The sequence below is a fragment of the Stigmatopora nigra genome, chromosome 2, assembly GCF_051989575.1.
Source record: "Stigmatopora nigra isolate UIUO_SnigA chromosome 2, RoL_Snig_1.1, whole genome shotgun sequence".
In the NCBI taxonomy this organism is placed as follows: Eukaryota; Metazoa; Chordata; class Actinopteri; order Syngnathiformes; family Syngnathidae; genus Stigmatopora; species Stigmatopora nigra.
Window position 1 is genome coordinate 5,028,458 of NC_135509.1, and position 24,148 is coordinate 5,052,605.

The 24,148-nt window shown below is 36.7% G+C and overlaps 1 protein-coding gene across 21 annotated transcripts in view; it reads right to left on the reverse strand.

Annotated features, from left to right (window-relative positions):
• LOC144181547 (neurexin-3b-like) overlaps window positions 1-24,148 on the reverse strand; it is a 166,655-nt gene that overhangs the window by 110,912 nt on the left and 31,595 nt on the right. For 7 of the 21 annotated variants that reach the window (XM_077710185.1, XM_077710179.1, XM_077710188.1 and 4 more), the window contains 3 exons: window positions 8,375-8,676; window positions 6,961-6,984; window positions 5,237-5,398 (listed from right to left, as the gene is read on the reverse strand). In XM_077710185.1, the coding sequence (XP_077566311.1) occupies window positions 5,237-5,398; window positions 6,961-6,984; window positions 8,375-8,676 (488 nt within the window). Of the gene's footprint in view, window positions 1-5,236; window positions 5,399-6,939; window positions 6,985-8,374; window positions 8,677-24,148 lie in introns of all 21 variants that reach the window. The other 14 variants (XM_077710126.1, XM_077710182.1, XM_077710122.1 and 11 more) reach the window with 2 other exon arrangements.

Genomic DNA, 24,148 nt, shown 5'->3' on the forward strand with positions numbered 1-24,148 from the left:
CGTAAGGAGAAAAAAGGCAAAATGCAATAAGAAGAAGAATAACAAAGATTGTTCATATATATTGAATTTGAGTGAACATAAATGACAAACAAGTGTAAGATTCTAAAATTTCAATGCTTGAATAGTGTAACATTTTAAAAAAAATGTGCAACCCAAATAGTGTTGTAAGTGGAACAAACGTATTCTCCCAAAAATGGCAAGAAACGAGTAACCAATATTCTTTTTAAGACTCTTTGTTAATGTCTCATACAATTTTATACAGTATAGATACCATACAAAAAATGTATTGCGACGAATTACAGTTAGTGAAAGATAACATGGTTATTTTAATCTTCTTTTACTTCATTCCCAGTAAACAAATAAAATTGCTCCATTTTGTACATTGTTTAAATAGCATAACCAACCATTCAAAGATATTTTGATGGAATGATATTCAAAAATGCTCTGCCTTGTTCATTAAAAATAAAGCTAATTGCACTTTCATTTAGATGATAAATTAGTATTATAAATACCTAACATTCCACTTTGGGCAAGCATTAGGTGTACTCTCGGGCAGAAGAAAATACTGAATAATACATGAAAGGGGAAAAATAGTGGGGGAAGTTTTAATGCACCTAGTATGCAATGGGAAAGCTATTGTGATGCTACTGTGCACTCTGCAGGAGGCAGTTTCTCAAACATGTTTCCATCAGTATATGTTAATACCCAGGCCATTTTCAAAACATTCTCTCTCTTCTTATACACAAAAGTATTTTCAAAACACTAAAAAAGTATTTGGTGGCCTAATGGCAGAGTTGTTAGTAGTGCTCACTTTTCTAGTGTCGAGGGTTCGATCCTAGGTGGGTCCTCACATAGCCTGAAGTCAGCTGGGATTGACTCCAGCACCCCCCAGGGCCCTTGTGAGTATAAGCGTTTTAGAAAATGAATGGCTGAATAAAGTGTATTCAGGCAGTCTTCGATCTCATGAGGGAATTTGAATTGCTGCTTTCTGCTGCTACTCTTGATTAAAGTGATTAAATTGGTGTAAAGTATCATAAAAGAGGGATTGACTAAGGCAGCCATGTGCACCTCATTTCACCCTTGGTTCTTGGTCATGTTTTGCTACGCTGTCCTTTAACCTATCAGTGGTCTTATGGGGAGCATTCATAATGCAGGGAAGTGTAATTACTCCATAAAGTCAAGACTCTCTATCTCTGCTCTAGGATGGTATATTGATTGGGCCAAGGAAAGCAGCAATGCAGTGATATGGAAACACACACACACACACACACGGATATACTGTACATTTAAAACCCCTCCTGGTATTTTGATTGGGGAACTTCAGTTTTCTTCTTGATGCATGGCCTTTACCAAATCTTTAATTATTAAGCCAATTTGAATACACCACCAAAATAATTTTTAAGAGCAGTACAAATTAGTGCTTTTTAGAATTCATTTTTTTCCTCAGGATTCATTCAAATATCAATTGAAATCCAAATAAGAAACCTAACAAGTTCGCTCTGCAAGAGTAATGAGCATCAATGCTATATGTGTATAATAGATTTTTTCCTGAATAATTTAAACCAAATTTTAGGGGAAAATGTCCCAATTTATGGTTATTGCATTAGCTTGCATACAAAAATTAATCAATGATGAAAATGAAGTAATTTTAGCAATAAATTGATTTAAAATGACGTGACATATTTCCTCATCATTGCCTAACCTTACTGCAAAGTGGACACAGAGTGAAGTCAAAGAGTCCCACCACACACTGTTTGGCCCTCAAGAATAATACGAGCTACATTTGCATTTCCATCTGAGCGGAAAACATGCAAGATGCGGTGACTAATACAAATGTGATGACTACAGTGCTCCTATGCTTTATAACACATTCTTTCCTTCTTCACCTCTCACTTTTATTTTACTCACAATTATTCCTTACTTGCCATTGCCCACACCTTACCCAAATAAAACTGCTATATTGTTTATTCTCTACCACACTTGAATTCCAATAGTTGTTCTTGCCATTACTCTCTTCCTGCTAACACAGCCATTCACACTCCTCTCCTTGATGCTTGATGACAGCGTAGGCAGCAGCTACCCCCACTATCTGACACAAGTTGCCACTCCATGACTCTGAAACCATCAGCGGGTGCCCTGAGACACGCCAAGGATGGTCAAGATGGCGTGCGATAGGGAAGGGTTTTGTATAAGACACTGACAGCATAGCGTTACAAACATCAGGCGACTGACTAGCGAATGGCTGCCCACTGGCTTTCCTTTCACGTGACAATGCCGAGTTTCACGTGGCGCCACATGAGCGTAGGTGGGGCCTGTGTGAGTATTGCGCATGGATGACGTCCCCTTATAGCCTACAGGGGCCGATGCATGCAGCGCTCCCTGAACAAGAGACGGCAGTACACGTTATCTCTTGTAAGCAAAAAATTAAGGTGTTCACAAACTGTAGCAAAACGTGTCTACAGTAATGTATTTTTATTTGGCTTTTTTTCCAAGCACAAATAGTAAGAAATCAATAGAGCCTCTGTAATCAAAACATTAGAACAGAGTAAATTGTTCTCTTATTTTCCAGGGTGATATGTACATCTGGGAGAGAGAAAATGGGAAAATAAATAGTGGAACAATAGATGCTCGGATTATATAATATAATGGGAATCAAAAGTATGTATTGTATCGACATGATTAGCAGATGGCTCCATGCCTGCTTGATGGCAAAACATATGTACTACTGCTGTCAGGCCAAATAGTGAATCATTTCCATGATCCTGTCCAAGCACGTCTCACTCTCAAGGGCCAAAGCATTGCAGGGTCATACTTGCTCAAAATGTTTCGGCTATGTATGCATGTACAGCTACGGATAAAACATGATTTTATATTACAATATGCTGCAGAGCATAAAAAAACAATGACTATAATTCCAAAATTCAATACATCCAAAAATGTAATTGTGATCCCCAACTACCCTCAATCCATTTTTAAGATGAGAACAATAATGGACAATGACCAAGTCTTAAGACTGTGTTGGTCCTGTGTAACAAGACGAAAATAGCGTTTTTTTTTTGTAGTTTTAAAAATATATAAATATATATATTTGGCCTTACATGTTCATTTGATCTCTAGCTGTATTAAATTATCATGATGACAAACATTCCAAGTACTTAAAAGCAGATCTGTTCAAAGTAATTTTCCTTGTCAATGTGAAAAAAAATGTCCCTTTCAAAATGCATTGTCATTTTCTCTGGAGCACATAATTATTTTTTTAGTTTAGTTTTTTTTTCACTTAAAATATGCTTTTTGTGCTCACATCTTTATGATTTATTAATGCTGGAAACCATTTGAAGGCTAAAGGGGAAATGGTGTTTTTTTTTCTCCCCCAAGATAGATTAGACAGTTTAAATGCAATTTTTGAATGTTTCAAAGGTCCTGCAGTCTAAAAAAACAACTAATTTAGGTTTTCATTTTAAACATATCCATTACTTTTATATGTACTATATATAGTATCTTTCCTTGAGCATATATCCCTTTGTAAAACCTCCACTTTGTGAAACCTGTCTTGAACCCACATTCAGCCTAAAATTTTACATGGAAAGAAAACAACCTTATAATGTGCAATCTCAGCGTATTTTTTTAAATATTAAATATGATATGTAGAAAACAAAACAACAAAAAACAACTAAATAACTATTGTCTATTTAGATTCCATTAGATAATACCCATTGTTCCTTACGATAATGGTCTTTTGTACAAGTGAATCACATTTTCTTTAATGTTGCACATCATCAAAATAAACATTGCAATGTTATGATTCATTTTTTAAAACTGTTGAAAAAAGTGTTTTTTCCACAAGGATGCACTAAAGCAAAACCTTGAAACCCCAATCCTTTCTTTTTTGATTCCCCTTTATCTTCTTCTCTCAGTTGAAATACATTTAGTTGTACTTTATTTTTTTATTTTCTTGTGGGTTTCTGTTTACTCACTTTGTTTTATTTGAAGGTTGTTTTTTTCCCTTTAAGTTTGAGCTTTGGCACTGACTTACTTTTTTCCATGTCTTTTTAGGCTCATCTTTAAGAAAGAAATGGAACTTGGTACTTTTAAGTCTCCTTTTGAGTCCAACTCTAGTTGGACCTGTCAAAGTTTTTGATGGACAGTGCATGTGAACCCACAGCACAGAGCACATGGAGTGCAGTGAATTTATTTTTAACAGACAGGCTTTAAGATGATTGGCCAAGAGGTTCCGAGATGGGAGTTCACATATGAGTTACAAGTATGTGAGGCACGGATATAGAAGGCCCTTTTGCCTGAATGCACTCTATTTTAAGGGAACTACACAGTCACCTCTAGAGCCAGCCCATGTTGATGTAATTCAGTTTAGCACAACCAACATTTAAATAAAAAAAAACATTGAACGTGGAGTAAATTTGTGCCATTTTTGTTACCTAAAGTAAGATCTTTACTAAGACTGATGGTTAATTAATCTTTATCCTGCATCTTTAAGTAAAATCCAGACTCATGCATTTCATTTTCATGAAATATTCTGCTGTAGTGAAAGAAGATTTACTTATCATGCACAGTGTGTGGTGTATTTAAAATAGTTGTTAAAATACAAGTGTCCCGAGACACTGCAAACACTTTTGCAACATATTCATCGGCAGCTATTTATTTCATATTCTCACCCATTGGGAAAAGCTATCACTGTAGAAATGAGCTGATGCTGCAAATTACTTGTGACATGAATTTTTAAAAAAATATTGTCTCAGCAAGTATAATAAATTATTTTGGTTACATAAATAGGAATCGTTTGATTCTCCCTGAGTTCACTTTTTCTACTGGGAAAACAATGTTAATTACATTTAAAATGTGTTCTGGTAAATACATTGACAAGTCTACTTGTGCAAGAATAGAGTGTCACTTAACAAAAATTGTAAGTTTGAATCTCAAAGTAGTTATTAGGAACAAAAAAAAAACACAAATAGCTGTATTACTGTATTTTCCGGCCTATAAGTCACACTTTCTGAAAAACTGTTGGCTTAGAAGATGGCTATTTAACCTCCTCTTCTGCATTTTTCTATTTTTACTTTAACAATAGTTCTTGGTTCCTTCCAAATATGTGGCTCGTTCTCCAATTCCCGTTTATTCTGTATTCTTTGACTAGTACAACTTCTACTCAGGCGAGACATGCAATTTGAAAAATATGGAAAGTATGGCTCCACTTTGTTTGTATAAAAAAGTTTTCACCTACCTCTTTGAGGCAGCCCATAAAATTGTTGCTAACTGGGGATCCAGGTAGATCTGCTGTGCTGGGGCTCCCACCCACATAGAAGAAATCATCAGAGCCCAGCATGGTATAGTCTTCCTGAGTGTAGCCAGTAGTTGTGAGGATTCCATCAACTGATATAGTCACCTGGTGGGGGTAACACATAGCCAATGCCGAACCATTACAATCTTGTATTTGATGTAGTGTGGTGTTCTCAAAACACACCTTCCTTGTCTGCATTTAAAATAAGGCATTTGGACTTTTTTGCTCTCCGTTTTGGTTTCTCGTTAAACATTTTGTTTTCATGGAATCCTTGTGTCACCCGATCGTTTAGGACCAGACAGCGATTGGGTTTGGGGAAATGATTTTTAGTCATAGGATTCACAGGACAGTTAAAGAAAATATGGAAGAGGTATATTTTCTTTATCTTTGATGGGGGTAAGAAAATGGATTGTAGGTTTGGTTCTGATACTTCAGGTTGGGGGGAGGGTTAGTACAATGTTCAAACCAAGGACAAATTGAGTACACTTGTCTTAGGTTTAGGGGTTCGTCTTGTAATTGCAGACACACATTTAACAGTTCTCTCTCTCACACACATACAATTCATACCGCTCGCTTCTCTCTCTTGCAGACATCATTAAAGACGCTCACATGCAAAACAAAGGGGACTTTATCACACAACATCAATTTGCAAACCAAGGCCATCACTCTTGGAAAATAAATTTGACACATTTAATAGGACTTGTCAGGGAGTAATTGAATGGTGCCATACCAAGCTTAAGCAGACCACACGAGGTGCTCATTCACATGCACATTCTTGACCAAGGTCCATACTCAAATCTTTTCTCCGAATAGCAGCATCTGATTTCGGATTAGGTTTTGCTCATGTTCCATAGTAGTGATATTAATCACATGACCAGACCAACAATCCTGGATCAATTTGCATATTCTTCAAAATGTGCCTATGGACCTAGGGGTAAGGCGATTAGGGTTAGAAAAGACAAACGTTCACCACAGTCATGCTACAAAAACACACGGGGAGGGCAAAATGGGTGAAGTGATATAAGAGGGATGAGTGAATGATTAATTATTGTGTTAGTGGTTAATTGGGGTTGCATGAATTATGACGGATGTGAATGAAGTCTGGGCATGCCATGCGCCATTGTGACTTGGAAACAACTGTCAGAGCTCCCGCAATAAAGGTTCAACGTTTCCATTGTCAGGTCATTTCTCGTTTTAGGGCTCGGTGTCGAAGTCACCATCTTTGCTGGGATTGTGGAAAGCTTCTGTCAGTTCTGGACGACAGTCCTCACAAAAAATGGGGACTTTTTGTGTGAACAAATAAAATAAATTAAAAAAAAAGTTGCCCTGGCAAAAGGCAAAATAGTCAAATTTGTATTTATTGGAAATCTGCAGTAATGTAGGGAGGGGGGAAAAGGTTGGAGGGGTAAAGTAAAGACTAAAGTGAAATCAACTGGATGGGGAATTGTGACGTAAATAAGAAGGTTGTTGGCAGGTCAGGGAGGAAATTGAGAAGTGAAGGAAAAATTGCCTGGTAATACAAACCCATCTCCTCATTTTTTGATAAGAGTGTCTAGGATGGAACTCAAAAGAACGAATAAAAAAAAAAGAGAGGGGGAGGGAACACACGGCAAACCCAAAAAAAAGACAATAAGAATGATATCTACCAGACAATGTAGTTTGTTTACCATAGCGTGTCCAATGCCTGATTGCTTTCCAGAAAAAAAGGGGAAGAAAGGAAATCAAAAGAATAGTGAACAAAAAAGGTTGTTAATAAAGATGGACAGAAACAAAAAATAAAACAATGATGAAGAATTAGGATGTCAGTTAGTACAATAGTTAGTTAGATAACGGTTAGTAAAACATGATTGTATCATGGATGAGTTAGTGCTGCAGTGAATAAAACACTAGACGATTTGTAATAGAAGAATCTGATGTAACAAAGCTTGATCTTTTTGTCCTCATCACATTTTCTATAATCAGTTTTCTGCCAGACAATGTGTCGATGGGGAAAATGTGTGCAGGAGGGCACAAACCATACAAAACCTGTAGTGTTTTTTTCACCCTGGATTTTGGAGTGGCTTCAAAGTGGAAAGAAAATTATGGTAAAAAGCAAAGGCAGAATAGAGAACCTAGAGGAGGAAAAAAAGCACTGATCTTTTCAAATCCCTAAATTGTGAGGAAAATACAACTTCACCACAAGTAAAATATACCAGTGAAGCATCAGATTATGCCAAAAGTCCGAAGTCAGTACTATATACTTGAAATATTAACTGTGCTGCCTAACCTTGCATTCAATACAATTATTGAAAAGTTCCAGTTAACACAACACTTGTCTATTTTCCAACAATGATAAACTAACAATGAACTGTCTTTTGAATCTGGAGGTATTCATCACATCTCCACAAATAGTATATAACAATTAGCACAATATTTTCCAGTAAGCACATAATGTACGCTATTTGTAATCATTGTCAATCAAAAGCCTATCTTTACGCAGTAAAACTAACTGCTAACTGGTTCAGAATTGAATTGGAAAAATAGTAATGGTGGAGTTGATATTACTGCTCCATCGTAATGCAAAGCATGCCAAAATGTTATCTATCAAGTGATAAAATGTGCCTATGCACTGAAGCTTTCTTTAAAAAAAAAAAAAGACGGGATGAGCTGTTGCTATAAATACTGCATTAATGTACTACTCTTCATCTGGCTTTGCAGTCAAAGTCTCTATTCCTCAAAGTAAAATGTTTCTGAGAGCTAGGCAAAGGGAATAATTACTTATTGAAACATAGCATACAATTTAGGTGATAACATCTCAACTAAACTAGCAAAATAATGGTCAAGAATTGCCTTGCTTTACAAGAGTCAGTAAGAAGAAATGTAACAATGAATTAAAAGAAGGTCATGTTATAAAGAAATTTGATGGTATTTGTCACTGAACCGTGGCAATGCAATGACAACTGATAAGAACATGGTGACATTTTTCAAACCAACTCTGTCACTTCTTCAGCTAATCTCCAAGCCCCCACAAGCCACCCGCGCCCAAAATAATTTGACCTCTTGCCAAATTCCATCCATCATCACTCCCGTGCCCCCGATTACCTGTCTCAGGTTGCGTGTGACTTTGATATCGTGCCAGGCGTTGTCATTGAATTTTCCATTGACGGGCTCCACGATGGCCTCGAAGGCACCAGAACCCAGATTGATCACCAGGGAAACCGCTCCATCTTTAAGAGCCAGATTAACATAGTCTGCCGATTTCCCCGTATGGAGCAGGAGACCGTTGCGCTGCCATGTCTTGAAGGACAGCGTGATTTCGTCGCTACTGCTTTGGATGGGGTTTTGCGACAGGTCGTAACAGAAGTACTCAGAGCCTCGGAAGGTGGCCACGTTTTCCTCCCTTGCTGAAATGACAAGAAAAAAAGTGGGAATGTTAGTGTTATTCCATACTTCTTATCATTATAATGCGCCAAAAATATGACTGATCAAACACTACTGAAATATGTGTAGTATGACAAAATATCGATAGTACAATACATGCAACAAAACTGAAAATAATTACTTCTATTTGAAAAGAAATGTGTGTTTCTTTTAACAGAAGGCCTTCTACTGAATGCCATTGTTTTGTTCCAATGTGACTATTAATTGTTGTTTTTTAAAAATTATTTTCAGTTTATATCGCCATGAATTTTACACTGAGTGTGACAAATTCTCTTATAATGCGACTCAAACAAAGTTTTACAATGATACCTAAATCCAAATAATCTCATAAGTACAACACACTGCCATATTCCATTCTAAATCAATTATTAAAAAAGGGACTCATTAAAATGTAGAACTGCTTCGCAATGTAGAAAAAGGTCATGTCGAACAAACAATGATCAGTATAATTAACGTTTTGATAATTCTGCCATTCACTTGGGATCATAAAAGACCTGGGCGCAATATTGAGGATTTAAATTTCACATATACGGAAACTCCTTGTAATGGAAAACCTTTCCCATTTAATGATGCACATGAATCCACAATAAGCCTAATTTGACACTTTTACAGCACTTGAATGTTAAAGTGACTTCTTGAGCCCATTTTTAAAAAAAATTCAGTTCAATTTATGCCAAGCATAAAGTGAGGATAAGGAAGGAAGGCCATTGATGGAGCTGTCTAACACCCTTATTTAAGGTGACAGAGAAAGGCACTAATTAAACATTTGCAGGTAATACGCAAAAAAAAAAAAACCCTGCATGTATGTGTCTATCTAAAAAAGGGCTTAACAAGAATGAATCTGCCAAACACACCCACAACTTCATTCTGCATTTTCTGGGATGAGTAACAGCGGGAGGAAAAGTACATTGATCTGTCAAGAATCTGGAGCATCAAAGTAATAAGAATAACCCAACAGTCTGTTTGAACTAATCATACAGAAACAATGTATGTTCACGTGTTCCTTGAGGTGCATTGAAGTGGATTTGTAGTCATTCCCAATTTAACTGATCACAAGATATATTACGCTGGTTGATTTTATTTTAAATCTACCTGAAAGAAACATCTGAAATGCACTGCTGTTTGTGACTTAATTTGAAGAACTCATTCATGTATTCATTCCTCTTTTTTTGCCAGTGACTACTATCCCAGCTGACTTCAAACTAAAGGCAGAGCACTCCCTTGACTGGTCGCCAGTCAGCCAAAGGGCACAAAGAAAGACAAACAACCATTCACACTCACAATCATGCAGCCAATGAGCGGGAATCAAGCTCACACTCACCCACAGTCAAGCAAAACACTACACCATTAGGTGATTTATGCTACAAAGCAAGATGTGATAATAAGGAGTACATAATCTATCAATTTAATAATATTCTGTTGCTGACTATACAAAAAAATATAACAGAAATACAATACATTTATGTAAATTTCTTTTCAATCTAATAGCACTGTTAACTGTTGTCTGTTAGACTGGATAAACACTCAATTTGATCTATATTCTATTTGGAATATTGGAAAATAAAATGCTGGTTTTATTTTAAACAGACTTGGAAAAAAAATGTATTTTTATACTCAACGCTCAGGCAGCATTTTGCATCATTATAAAAAGCCACCATGTCATACTTGGGTAGAGAATATGCATCATTAACTGAAGACAGAACATTTATCTGAGTCACATTTTGTCTTTTCTCTGGATGTTCTATTCTTTATTGTGAACACTCACAAGATAAGTCACTTGGCTCCCAATGAAAGAAAAAAAATAGACAGGAAGACAGATGACAAGGGGAGAGCAAACCCACGGGCTGCAGGCTGTAAAGCTTGAGTTTGCTGGCTTGGAACACACTATACGTAAACATGGATGAACATTGTTGCAAAGCTGGCAGAGTGCTACTGAACAACAACAAAAATGTGACACTATCTGGAAATATGAGAGGTAACAGAGGCCTTGTGAAAATTCTCCTCCCTGCCTAGATAATAAATAAAACCCTCTCTTATATTACAGTGATAGATAAATATCACAGTGGCACTAGAAAAAAAGAAAGATTTTTCATTTCCTACAATCAACTACCATGATTGAAAAAATGATGAAAAAATTACAGGAGCTTTTTTATTCATATACAGCACTATGTTAAGAATATTGAGTATAGTGTATGAAAGCAAAAAATGTTGGAAATGTGCAGAAAAAAAAGGTTTTCATCCCTGCTGACTATCAGATGAACTGCCTGGGTGTCAAGATATGTAATGTTTATTATATTTTTGTCTGAAAATGTGATTATAAAATCAAATAACTACTTTTTTGTACATTTTGTAAGTATTTTTACAACTGTTACTCTACCGTGTGATAACCTGCATCTATAATTCACTGTTTTATTATTTAAAAAATGTCATAAACCACACATCTAAAAAGTATCCTTCTGTCATATTTGTCATTTTGACCTTCTAGCTCATTACTTTATCCCAATCCATAAAATATTACACTATCCATATCTTCATTATGATAACATGTCAAAGCTGCCATTAATATAATACGGTTGCTATGAATAATATCAGGAAAGTGGATATAATAAAAGATGCGTTACATCAGCATTATTAAACCAGTGGTAAGTGTATACGGATCCATAAAAACCAAGGGAAATCAATTTGCCTGTTGAGACACGTTCTGCACAAATCTGTGGCTTTTACATTGATCATAGAAGGGTCATTTTCTCTTATTTTCGCCACAGTCATCAATATTCCATTCGCGAATAGTATAGCGTATTCACTGGGGGTTTGGGTTCAATTTCAAAATCCAGTGGAGGCAATTAGCTCCTTCATTACCAGCTCTCATTCTCTTCCGCCATTCAGCCTGGCTTCACTGTCAGTGAGGTTAACATAAAAAGTTCACAGCTCTAATCAGCCTCTTTTAAAAAGGGTACTAATTCCTTTTTCTGCACAATAAAAAGATGCATTTGACAAATGGGGTACCAATTTGGCTAATGCCATAAACCAGAGGTGACAAGCCAAAACGTACAGTAGCTAATTGCCACTGACAGTGTATGACAATCTGATAATTTTGGACACATGCCTAAAACATTTCTTGCATTGTCCTAGAGGCCATACTTTGGAAAACAACAATTCCTATTGTTGGGAGACATTAGGGTAGGTATCACTCTTTTATAAATCTAGACATGAAACCTCTCTTAAACCAATTAAGGCCAAATAAGGGGATTGGCATGGCTACAATCAGCATTGCTTCTGTCTCAACTAGTATGCCGTAAAGAACACGATGTCCATCTACCAATCGATTTTCTTCAGCCTAGTCCTTGTTTGTGTCATAGTTGATCTTGGTCTTAAGCCCAGTTGACATTAGAAACCCAGGACTGGTCCCTAGTCAATCACAGGCCAATAAGAGCATACCATGCCCACAGAAAGGATGCAGCCTGGATTAAGATGTGAGGCAGACGTGCTCACTATTAAATCACTATACAACCACACAGACTTCCACTATGGCTGCACCCCAAAGGATAATCTGCTCAATTGATGAGCAATAAACCAGTGAGGCATTTCCCTCTCTGGTTACAAACAACTAAGTTTGCAATAAAAAAAAAAACTTAATGTTTTCTTTAATCAAGAGAAACTCATTACAGTCTCATTTCCAAGAGTAGGAGAGTGTGAAGACAATACAGATTCTTCATTGGTCAACAATGCTCCCTTCCTCTGTAACAGCATTGAAACAACATCATTTTTCCCCCCTCGGTTCTACTCGGATGATATATTAGTATAGTATAAATACAGTAGAAAAATATTTCCATCAGGCTGACAAACATAAAATATGCTGCAAGCATTTCCAAAGGGTAAAGATAGATGGTATTCCAGAGATATGAAACATATCTGTCAATTTTGGAGACATCAAACAGCGCAAATGTCAGATTGCTCGACTTTTGCAGGCTAATGCCTGAAGATCCCAAGCTAAACATAGCAAACTAATGTACAGATGCCTAAAGCTACTCATTTGTGACACCCCAAATAACATGCAGTTGAACATAAAATATATTAAAGTACAACTCACATTCCGAAGATTGAATTACTCATATTTGAATTTATAACACTAAGTAGGAATTATTAACAAGTACATAAAATTGGGTTTTCTAACCCAAAAGAGTGTTTTATAACCATGCAACGTGGTAGCTTGAAGCTTGATGACAAACCACACCACGTCAAATCAATTTGGAGCACCATGGATGATGTCTCTCTTCTACAGTACAGTGGACTGTCAAGACAAGGCTCATGCAAGAAGAAGATTGGTAACATTTGACCATCCAATGAATTTTAATGATAGAAAAAAAACAACAGAACCAATTTTACACAATCTCATTTTAAAGACATTCAGCGCTGAATAAGCTATACATCACAGCGAAATAAATGTCAGATGACATCTAAGAGATTGAAGTCAACTGTCATCCTTTGACTTGTTTGCCAATCAAGCCTTTCATGAAACCCGACAAATGACCTGTCTGACATCCTCTCTGATGTCGGTGTTACAAACTGAGACAAGAGTCAGAAAGGGTGAGACAAAGGCAACTGAACATAAAATGAAGTGACGGGGAGGGAAGCCTGAGATGACAAAAGAACACTAAAAATGGAAGTAGGAACCAAAAGTCAAGGTGGGCAACTTAGAGAGACAACAGAGGTAGAAGAAGTGTGTTATATAAAACACAAATATATTAACACTAACATTGCCATTCTGGAGTCAACGGGCATCATTGGCTGCTTTGCAATGAATCATCTTGCACCAGATATACATAGTCAGTATATGTATAAAAATGTATACATATATATTATTTCTCAATACAAATTAACCAACCAAGCAAAACTATAAAGGATAGAAAGCTACATGCAGGAGGAAATGCTCCTAATGCCTGTCAAAATTACATCTTACAAACTGTATTTTCACATAGAAAATCTCTCCCCCTTTTTTTCATGAACAAGGAAGACTTGCCTTACATTTGGGAACGTGATGGGATCAACAATATCCAACACGGGACTGGTGAACTTCCCAATACACAAGGCCACTGATTTTTAAAAACAACTGTAGAAAAAAAAATAGTAGTAATTGGACTTGAAGGGTCCAAGCTTAGCCTATGGTTCATGTGTTGTTACATGATGCTCACGTCTTCTCTCACACACTAACACACAAATGTGCAAGGTGTATGTGGGTGTGTGAGAAAGACTTTCAAGGAGTCACCAAAGGTCCTTATTTGCTGCTGATGGTGGTGTCGGAGAGGAATGAGTGATGAAGTTAAGATAGACAATATGGGGGATGGTGAAAACGGTTAGAGTCAACTATGGAAGGACGAGGGATGATGAAAATGGTTGGAGTCAACCATGGAAGGATGGGGGATGTCTGGAAAAACAGAGGCAGGTGCCCAAGGTTCAATCTCATCAGTTAAGGCAATTGTGCTGGAGAAATACTATTAAAATTGCTTCTATGCTGTTTTTGTTCAACATACAATTTGAATGCAGCTTGGTCTAAGATACAATAAGAGTGTGTTATAACCACAGTGGGGCATAACCAAAATTAACATTAAGCAACTATGTCCTAAACAAAGATAAATATAATCTAATAAATGAATAAATTCATTATTTTTATGTTTGGTTTATCCTCACAAGGGTCACAGAGGTGATGGAATATAACCCAGCAGAGAAGGGGCCATAATAGATAAATATAAATGTTTATCCAATCGAAGTTCACTATTTTTCATTCCAAATCATCTAGCTTACAAGGCTAGAATTATTTTTGAAATATTTAAAAAAAAAAAACAAGAAAACTGGATTATATGCCCACCGATTTGGGGTGCCCATAGTTGTCTGGAATAGGCTACAGCACCCCCCAGGTGAGTAGTATGTAAAAATGAATTAATGAATATGAAATTTTTTAATGTATTATGGTATCACAGTACAGTTGTGAATAAATTCTATTTACACTAGTTGTAGGTCTTTTTCTATTTTCAAAATAGTAGTTTGTAAGAGCATAGAACAAGACATTTTCGATTGAAAATGGATGTCAACACAATCTGTATTCTGTCACTGAGCTCATCTTTTATATCAGGGCATGTATTGCATCAGAGGACATCCTAGGCTTAAACCTAGTGTGATGAAAGTGCTGTTTAGAATTCTTTAACATTTTGAATTTCACCCTCCAGAAAACAGATTTATTTCTTTGCTTCTAAAAAACATGAAGGAATTACATATTTATGGGTCATTGGTTGAGTAAAATACTAACAGAATAAAGTGCACATTTCTGGTGAAAGCCTTAATACTAGCTGAAGAAAAGCAAAAAATCTCAGACAGTCTACAAAATGTGTCCTTCTACATTGCTGTAGAATAAAAACATCTAAAATAGAGAGACAGGGTCCTTGAAACTGGAGGTGGAAAATATATTTGTACGGGTAAAAAAAAATGCAAGGATTGTGTTGTTTTTGCAAATGTGACTGCAGTAACGAAAGCCAAGTTGACGATACAGTCACCAAACCATTTTTTTTGTAAAAAATAAAGCCCCATCTAGGTTTGGTCACTACATGCAAATGAATGTTTGTGATAGTGTTTACATCCATAAGGCAAAACAGTTGCTAGCAGGTGGGCCCATCCCAGGAGCCCGTCACTCATCCAGAGTGGCAGCCCCTTATTGGCTATTATCTCTCCTGTCAGAAGCCTGGCTATGCCTCCACCTCACCACATCCTTCTCTGTCAGCACATGTGCTGCCTGTGGATGGAGGCACAGAGCAAGAAGCGACATGCCATAGTTTTCATTACTCAAGGACTCATGCTGTTTCAATGCTTAGGCAACCATGTTTCTAAATCAGAGGCCAATTTTGATGTAACAAAAAAAATTGAACCACATTGAAGATAGTCCATTCTTTCATTTGGTGGTTATAGTACAAGTATGTATTCATAGTTTTACAACTAAATATTTTTGCAAGCCTCAAAAGATCAGTCAAAATGATCTAAAATGGCTTGAACTCAAACGGTCTTGTAATGGATGACTTAACTGCAATTCTTTTACCTATCTGGATATAATGAAAGTGGAAGGGCAGGGGGAACTTCCTAGGTTTTTCCAGCCCTTGACACATATTAGCACATATTACTGGTTAAAGCACAGGCCATTTAAAATTTATTACTTCTATACTCTCCGGTGTACTGCCAGTACATTTAGCAGCTTGCAAGGCAGTTGACGGGTTTAAAGGGGAATGGCAGAGCCATAAAAAAAGGGACAATGAAATAAACATGACTCATTGTGAAAGCGCCCTTTACGGTAATGTAATCCACACTGTGCGGTAGAGAATGAACCCCTTTCTCAACACTGTGAACTGTGACCTTGCTCAAATAATCCAGTCAAAATTTGCACAAATTTAAAAGTGGGTGAGTAGTGACCTGAATTTGAGGTGAAAATAAAATTGTATTGCACTAAATTATCGGATACTTAAAATGCACTTATCATGGGGGGGAGATCATGGAAGTGGGGTCATGTGTAACGCGGTAGATAAATCAAAGAAACATTATCACTGCTCTTTATCAAATTAAAAAGGGTAAAAAAAAAAACTGCTGCAGCTTTAAAGCCAGTGTGAATCAGTTCTAGCCTTTGGCCAAAAAAAAATTGCATCTCTCTCTCATTCTGTTCGTGCAGGTGTTTACCGTGGCCTTTGCACGGATTTGGTCCTTATGAAATAAGATGAAAGATGGGTTGCTTTGTATTTCTTTATTAATAATATTGCCTCATTATTCTTTTCTCCCCTTAGCATTTAACGGCTGTTGAATAAGGAAGGAACCTGTTTGTTTTGAAAACATGCAGACTAAAAACACAACCAACCAAGGAAAAGTATATGTTTGAACTGTTAGTTTTCAACACCACTTATCCTTGCCAAGGTCATGGGGTGCTGGAGTCTATCCCAGAGGATTTTGGGAGAAAGGCCGACTACACTCCAGACTAATAGCCAGTCATTCCCATTCACAAACACCGGCACCGAATGGGTAATTGATCCCACATTGCCCGCACCAAAGTCAAGTAGATGAACCACTGCGCCATTGGGTGGCATGTGGTTGACTCAGCAGAAGTGTAAGATTTCTAAGAGCCTCATTAGATTAGATTAGATCAACCTTTATTTATCAGGTATTCGGGAAATTCAGTTTGTATCAGTATCAAGCACAGACACAGGAAGAGAAAATGTAGACCTAGATAAAACTGGAACCCCACACAAGGTTGGGACATTCTGCAGACTGAGGATCAGGTTGAGAATACAAAAAACTGCATTTCTAAATACCAAAAAGAATGCCAGAAATTTGAGACAACTATGGAATAGCTGTTTGCAAATACCCCATGTAGGATTTTACATTATGTAGACATCTGTTTACTATAAATATCACAATTGAAAACCTCAGTTTCTACTAAACCATCTGTGGACCTGTAGGGAATTTTCTGTACAGTATTTTCGGTGACTGATCAGCAGAGAAAGGACGAGACATCTATTAGAGATGAGGTATTTCACATTTCTGTCGGGTCTCTGGAACAAACAATGAGGCACCTGATGCTCTGCTCTAAGCACAAAGGCAAATAAGAGGCTTATCCCCAGATAAGATGATGCCCGCACCATAAAAATATCATTTTTTGAGACCTGTTTGAGTCAAGTAATTGAGTGCGAGAGGCTGAAAGAGAGCACATTTCTTTCTTCTATTGATCATGGTGGAGAATGTGAGTTACTCACCATCAAAACAGACAAACAACCACAAATTTAACCATTGACCGCTGAATCCAACACCAGAAATGTCATGTGTGTCCCTGAATTCTAAATTATAACATCTCAGTATTCCTTTGCCCTTATACTGAATAGATTTGACTCATTTTCCCATTGTAATTAAAGTTAACTTGAGTTGTTTACAACATCTCAAGGGCAGATGGTAAGACTACATAGATTTGATGTTCATATATTCCTCAAGCAGACAGGATGGCATTGATTAATGTGGATTAGGAGGGATATCTTTCCTGACAAAACTTTAGTTTCTTAATAAGCAATAGAAATTAATTGCTCAACACTTCAAACGAAACTATCTATCCGTCTCTCTCTCTCATGGTATGCATCTCCTCTGGAAGTCAATAGCATTATCCCCTCTCAATCTCTACATCGGTTATTAGTCTGGAGAGCCAAATGGCCTCTTCAATGACACCCTGGAGATAAAGGGATGCATCAGCAGAGTGAAGGGCTGATTGTGTTGAGGCCTGAGACTACATGGAGCACAAAATGAAGAGTAATTGTGGCCCTCAAATATGACAATTCAGGAAACTGCAACATTACTTACTATGAGAGTTTCTCTCTCAGTACTCCAAACAAGTACACTTCTATTTTCACCTGCTACGATGTGCGAAAAACCTAAAATATGCATCATTCCACTAGGCCTCAATAAACATCCTGTTTGTGTCAGCAAGAGACAACAACTGCAGCATTTAGAAGCATGTGTTAGTCTAGATTTTGACACGAGCCCATAGAATAATTCTAGGCTTGCAAATGATAAATTACCTCTTTTTGGATTTCAAAGGGCGACAGTGGCTTGCATTTTCCCTCCCATTGGGAAAGGCACTGAACCCTAATTTGCCCACAGTGGGTTGGCAGTGCTTTGCATGGCAGCAGCACCATTGGTGTGAGAATGGGCGCTAATAAAAACAGCTTCGGGCATGATAAAAACGTATAGATAAATGCGTTATGCAAATACTTTTCATCATAGATTTGCACAGGGAAACTATTCCCAGAAAGTCACAACAAGAATGCAATCTTCATACAAGAAAAATGATTAAATATTATCAAGAGAACGCATCTTCAGAGTCTTACAGTGATTGCAACGAACAACACAATGAGGAAAGTCAAGGACATGTATGCCAGTCTCTGATCATAACAGCATTAAAGTATACTCATTTTGTTGTGGTGGGTCCTTAGTTCTGAACTTCTGAGTCAAGCTCATATTAAAACCACAAAGCCAGGCAAATTATTAGATAATAATGGATCGTTGAATTGATAAAAGAGTTGTTTATGGAACATGTAATAAGGCTATGCCAGGTAACACTAATTTGATACAGTAGATGAACACCAACATTGCAAAGTTTTCTCCTCAAGTCAAATAACTACATGAACTTTAAAGTAGTTAAAAGCAACTGAACACCATGAAAGAATAATATTCCATTTTTCACTCATGGAGATGATAATTGATGTAGAGCACTTTGTTAAGCGGTACATTGGCAAGAGTCCCTGCAGGGTATCACTCCGGGAATGTATGCATATCTTTATCTATTAGAGAGATAAATTGACTATGTTTCTATGTATAGTTGTTTACGGAATGCATTTAAAAACATTATATGATTCAAGTATGAATCATTTCATACTATACAGAGGCCCTATATAATTTAACAATTTCAAGCTGGGATCTCAATGCCCTTCAATACATTTAATTCTGCCTCAGTTGATGGGTGCAACAAGAGCAGCCGCAGTGGGAGTCTGTTGATTGAAAATTTTCACACAGGCTTCCATCATGTACTTGGCAGGAAAACAATGGCAGCTGAAGAGATCATTTACTTGGAGGTTAACAGCAAGGGGGCATGCAAAATTAAATGAAGGGAAAAAAAGAAAGCCCTTGACCTCAAAAAGAATAGAGTGGAAGGATTAGCAAATGAAACGCAAAGATGTTGCACTATACAGTATTGAAATATTCAATATTCAGTATATATTCAAATATATTCAAGGCATGCTGAAGTTCTGCTGCAAATATGTAGTTAGCTTAGTTTCCTAATTATTGTAACACTTATTTGAAAAAGGTAATACAAAAAATAGTTTTTTTCTGTTGATTTTTAATTGAATGGTTGAAAAATGTCCTATTTTTTGTCAGAACATTACTTGAAGAAAAAAAAATGGAAATGACTTCAACGTAAAAAATAAATAAAAAAGAAAATGACTACAACAGCCAGATAAACTGTTTGTTGTGTGTATCTGAGTACAGTTTGCTGAAGTTGAAAAAGTAAATAAAAATAATTGCCTGGGGTAAAGGAAAACAGACAATTTACCAAAAGGCTGTAATTGTTGATATGGGGGAAGGTACCATTATGAATTCATAAATACAGCTGGCCAACTTCAAAGCTAGTAAACAGAATTGCAATTCTACTTTTAAATTGATAATAGCATTATTGCATGACGTGAAAGTGTTGTACAACCCTACAGCAGAAAATTCAATGTTGCTGCCTTTGAGTTTCCTTTCCTGCTGTGATCGCTATCCGGGGGAAAACAATTCAATAGCTATTCATGCTGCTTTCTTTCAAGATTTTTATTTCAAAATGTTCTACAGATTTTAGTTGAGTTAGAATGTTACCAAGTCAAGATTTAGAAAGTAAGAGGCCATAATGGACAAAATGACATGGCAAAGATGGAGATATTTTTTAAGTGTGCTTTTAACTTATCACCATACATTTCAATACCAAACGGCACAGACTCAATAGAAACACATTCTCACAAACCACACCAATGATGACATCACCAAGTGATGGAAGCTAGTTGTCCATTAAGTAAAACTCCAGAGGTTTACTGTCTTTTTTGACAATTCACAAGAGGATACCCAGGCCAGAGAAGAAGTGAGCAAAAAAACTCAAATACATAGACTGATGAGTCACAACGGATGACCTCAAAAGCAAACAGCAATGCTGACTTTGTGTGGGTGTGTATACCCTTGTAAGATGATGTGAGTAAAGAACAAAGCTTTTTTTACAGGACTTTCAGCTCCATTTTATGGGCCATTAGAGTGTAATAGTACCCATCAAAACCCGATGACCCTAAGAATAAACAGCAGCTAAACTGTTTTCATGCAATCCAGAAAGTTGAAATTGACCATTTAAAAAAAAAAAGAATTGTTATACCAAGGAATGTGAAAATCCTAAGCTACTTGGAAAAGATTGAAATAAGGCTGGGCCATATTTTACCATCTCCAATATTAGTGTGTATTTTTGGTGGTGATATGAATTTTTTAAAATGTAGTGTTATGATGAAATAGAAGTAACAGAAAACATTGCTACAAACATACACATGAACAACCATTTTGTGTGCAAGAGTAGCCAACAACATTATAAGGTTTTTCTTGTCTTCTCTAATCCAGATCACACCGTGTCCCAGTTTTCTTTAAAAAAAAAGCTTCAAAATCGTGATTCATCTGACCACTGAACATTTTCCACTTTCCCAAACTCCATTTTAAACGACCTCCAGTTCATAGAAACCTTCTGTGTATCTCAGTTCAGAAAATACTTTTTTGCACCATACAATTTCATCTAAAAAAGCAAATGACATGATGGATAATGTTCATTAATAATGGTTTCTAGAAATATGACTGAGCTCAATCCAGATGTGCTTATAAAAAAGACAGATATGACTCATAAGCCTTATGTTCCAGAACCATTTTTTTTGGCATGTCAAGAAGATGCAAATAATATTTGGTTAAAAACAAGATAACCATTGCTTTCCTACAGCACACAGATATAATGCAAAAAATACACATGATAGAAGAAAAAAACAAAGAGGAAAAATCAATTAATGGCTAAACCAACAAACTTTGAAACAAGCGGTGTCATGAATATTCTCACGCTTAGCCTGAAGCAACACTACCAGGTGCATGTAATATTTTTTTTCTTTGTTTTTTTTCTCATTTGAGTGATTTTCATTTTCTACTGCTTGACTTCAAAGACTGACTCAATTGCAAAAGTCAGGTGAAGAGCGCTTAAATAAAGCGCAGTGTGTGCCAGATGCATGCCATAGGACACATTTCTCAAACAATTATGTGTTAATCCCCATCAGTGCGGCAGTGGATAGGAGATGAATGTAATTAAGAATTAGGCCGAGCAATACGACTGGCACAATCAACTCAAGCAAGACAATTTGGCATCTCCTTGTTTCTCATTCACTTTTAACACTTTGCATTGCTGTAGGCATACAGAACATAAAATACACTGTGACCTTTAAAGCAAGATCACAGCATGACAACTGAAACCCTTTAAACCATGGGTTGGGAACCTTGGGGTCAGGAGGCCGACATGTTTATATTTTGATGTGTGCATATGGAACTCCGCTAACTTTTAAGCTAAAATGTGGAACCAGTTATTGAGAGTGCCAAGTCCCAAACACACTAATAAGAACTCTAATTTGGAAATAAATGATTTAAAAATTGAACAATGTTATATTCAATTTTTTTCCACATTATGTCTATCCCATGTTGACCATTACAGGCCTCTTTAATCTTTCCAAGTATGTGAACTTGCACAATTGGTGGTTGACTAAATACTTATTTTCCCCACTGTATCTGTGTTCGTGACATTACCTCGATTCCGCTCCATTGACCAATGGGAGATTGCCGTTGGCACATGACAATTTAAATGGCGCCTGCACTAACTCTAGTACTGCTTAAGTCATAATTTTAGTTTTGAATAGACTCCTTTGCACGTGCTCGTTGTTTAGCTATTAAAAGAAGTTAGATACTATTTTTAGATACTTAAAAAACATGTCACAAAAAAATACATGCATTTATTTTTACTTTTAAATTCTGTGTATGGCGTCCAAAGAATTACATTTAAACAAATAAATTGCCTCTTGGTGAAAAAGGTTCCAAACCCCTGCTTTAAACAATGTGACATTTCATTTGAACACCATAGAATAGATCATAAGCTAAGTGGCTTAATTAAATTTATTAGCCTTCACTGATGTGGTCCATGCCAAATTATGAAGCAAATTTGTAATAGTCTATGACACCCTATTAGTATCGGTCACCTGGGAAAGCATGGCTAAAGAATCTGTCAGTAAAGGGTAAGGTTTTGATATCACAAAGCAGAAAGAAAGTCCCTTTAAAGAAAAGTATTAAAAAAAATTAACTCTGGGTTGCATATTGGCCAGTAGAGAGCTCTATCAGGGCTGAGCCACACACCTATCTGAAGGCTGCAAAGTTATTGGGGATAAGGCAAAGAGGCGTGAAGAGAGACTATTTCCATGGGGAGTCCTTGGAAAGACCGGGCCCAAAACCGCTGGTGAACCCCAGCAATAAGAAGTCTCTCATGAGGACTGCAGCGGATAAGAAGCCTCGCCAGAAGAACCCTCACGTCAGCACTTCAATCACGCCTAATCCCTGCTTAGTACACCCACAGCTAAAGCAAGGAGAGCAAGGGAGAGGAAGGGGAATGCATCGTGAAAATGATTAGAAGGGAGACTAAGAGAAAGGGAGATGAACACAGAGGAAAGATAAAAGCTAAAGGAAAAGAAAAAGATTAGGGGAAAAGACAGAGATGAGACTAAATTGCCCGAGGAAACATCAAAGGTGAGCCGGTGATGATATGGTGTGTGAACACAGTGATGCAAACGTTCCATCAGAAGCCTTCACCAAATCATAAGTATCACGTTAAATCGAATCATTTTAGTATCTGTCGTCAAATGTGAAGTATCAATGAACATGGGGGAAAACACTATCATGGCAAAAATATAATCCTTTTTTGTTGCTCTCTTTGGAATGTGGGTAGTATACAATGCATCACTATTTTTTTCTACCATTACACTATATTTTTGGGGGGCAGGGAAATAAACGTCAGAATTAATGTATTATTTGCTAGGCACTTGTGTAACAGTTTATCACTGTGTAGTATTTTAAGTTGTATGTATGCCATTAGAGTGTGTCTATTTATATTAGTTCTTATCATCCACTAAATTTGATCTGCAATGTGTAATGTATAATTTGCAATTTTAGAGTCTATAGTTGATTTATTTGCAGGATCTGAGTTTTTGAAAGTGCCTTTTAAACAAATAAAAATGAGAAGTTGTCATTTACTGTAGAAGCTGTGTCTCTGAGTTAAAATGCTGATCCTTTTAGAATGGGAGAACTCTTCAGGTGTAAAAATATAATACTTGTCAAAAGTGCTCATGTTTGGCTTTGTTTTGTTCTAAGACTCCTTTGTGCTGGTGCTAAGAAGTAGATAGGATTATAGAAAGAAGACAAAGACAGTTTCTGTTTAGAACCAAGTGACATCTCACACAAACACCACACGTATAAAGTCCTTTTTTTTAAATGTTCACGGGGATACCAGCCATTTATCTAAGAATTATGCTGTGTTGACCTCATGATTTGTAAAGGCAGAATGAGAAATCACCCTATCATAGGCAAGATAAATGCAGCATGAGAATAGTTTATTCTAAAAGTTGTCTTTATACATCTAGATTTACTATGAGGAGCTTTGAGCGGTGATAAGAAGTGGGGAGAAAAAGGAGGGATGGAGATGGAACAGATGGGCGAAAGGAGATCAGCAAAAGAGGATTATACCACGTCAAACCATCATGGCGCTCATAAAAAAATCAGTCAACC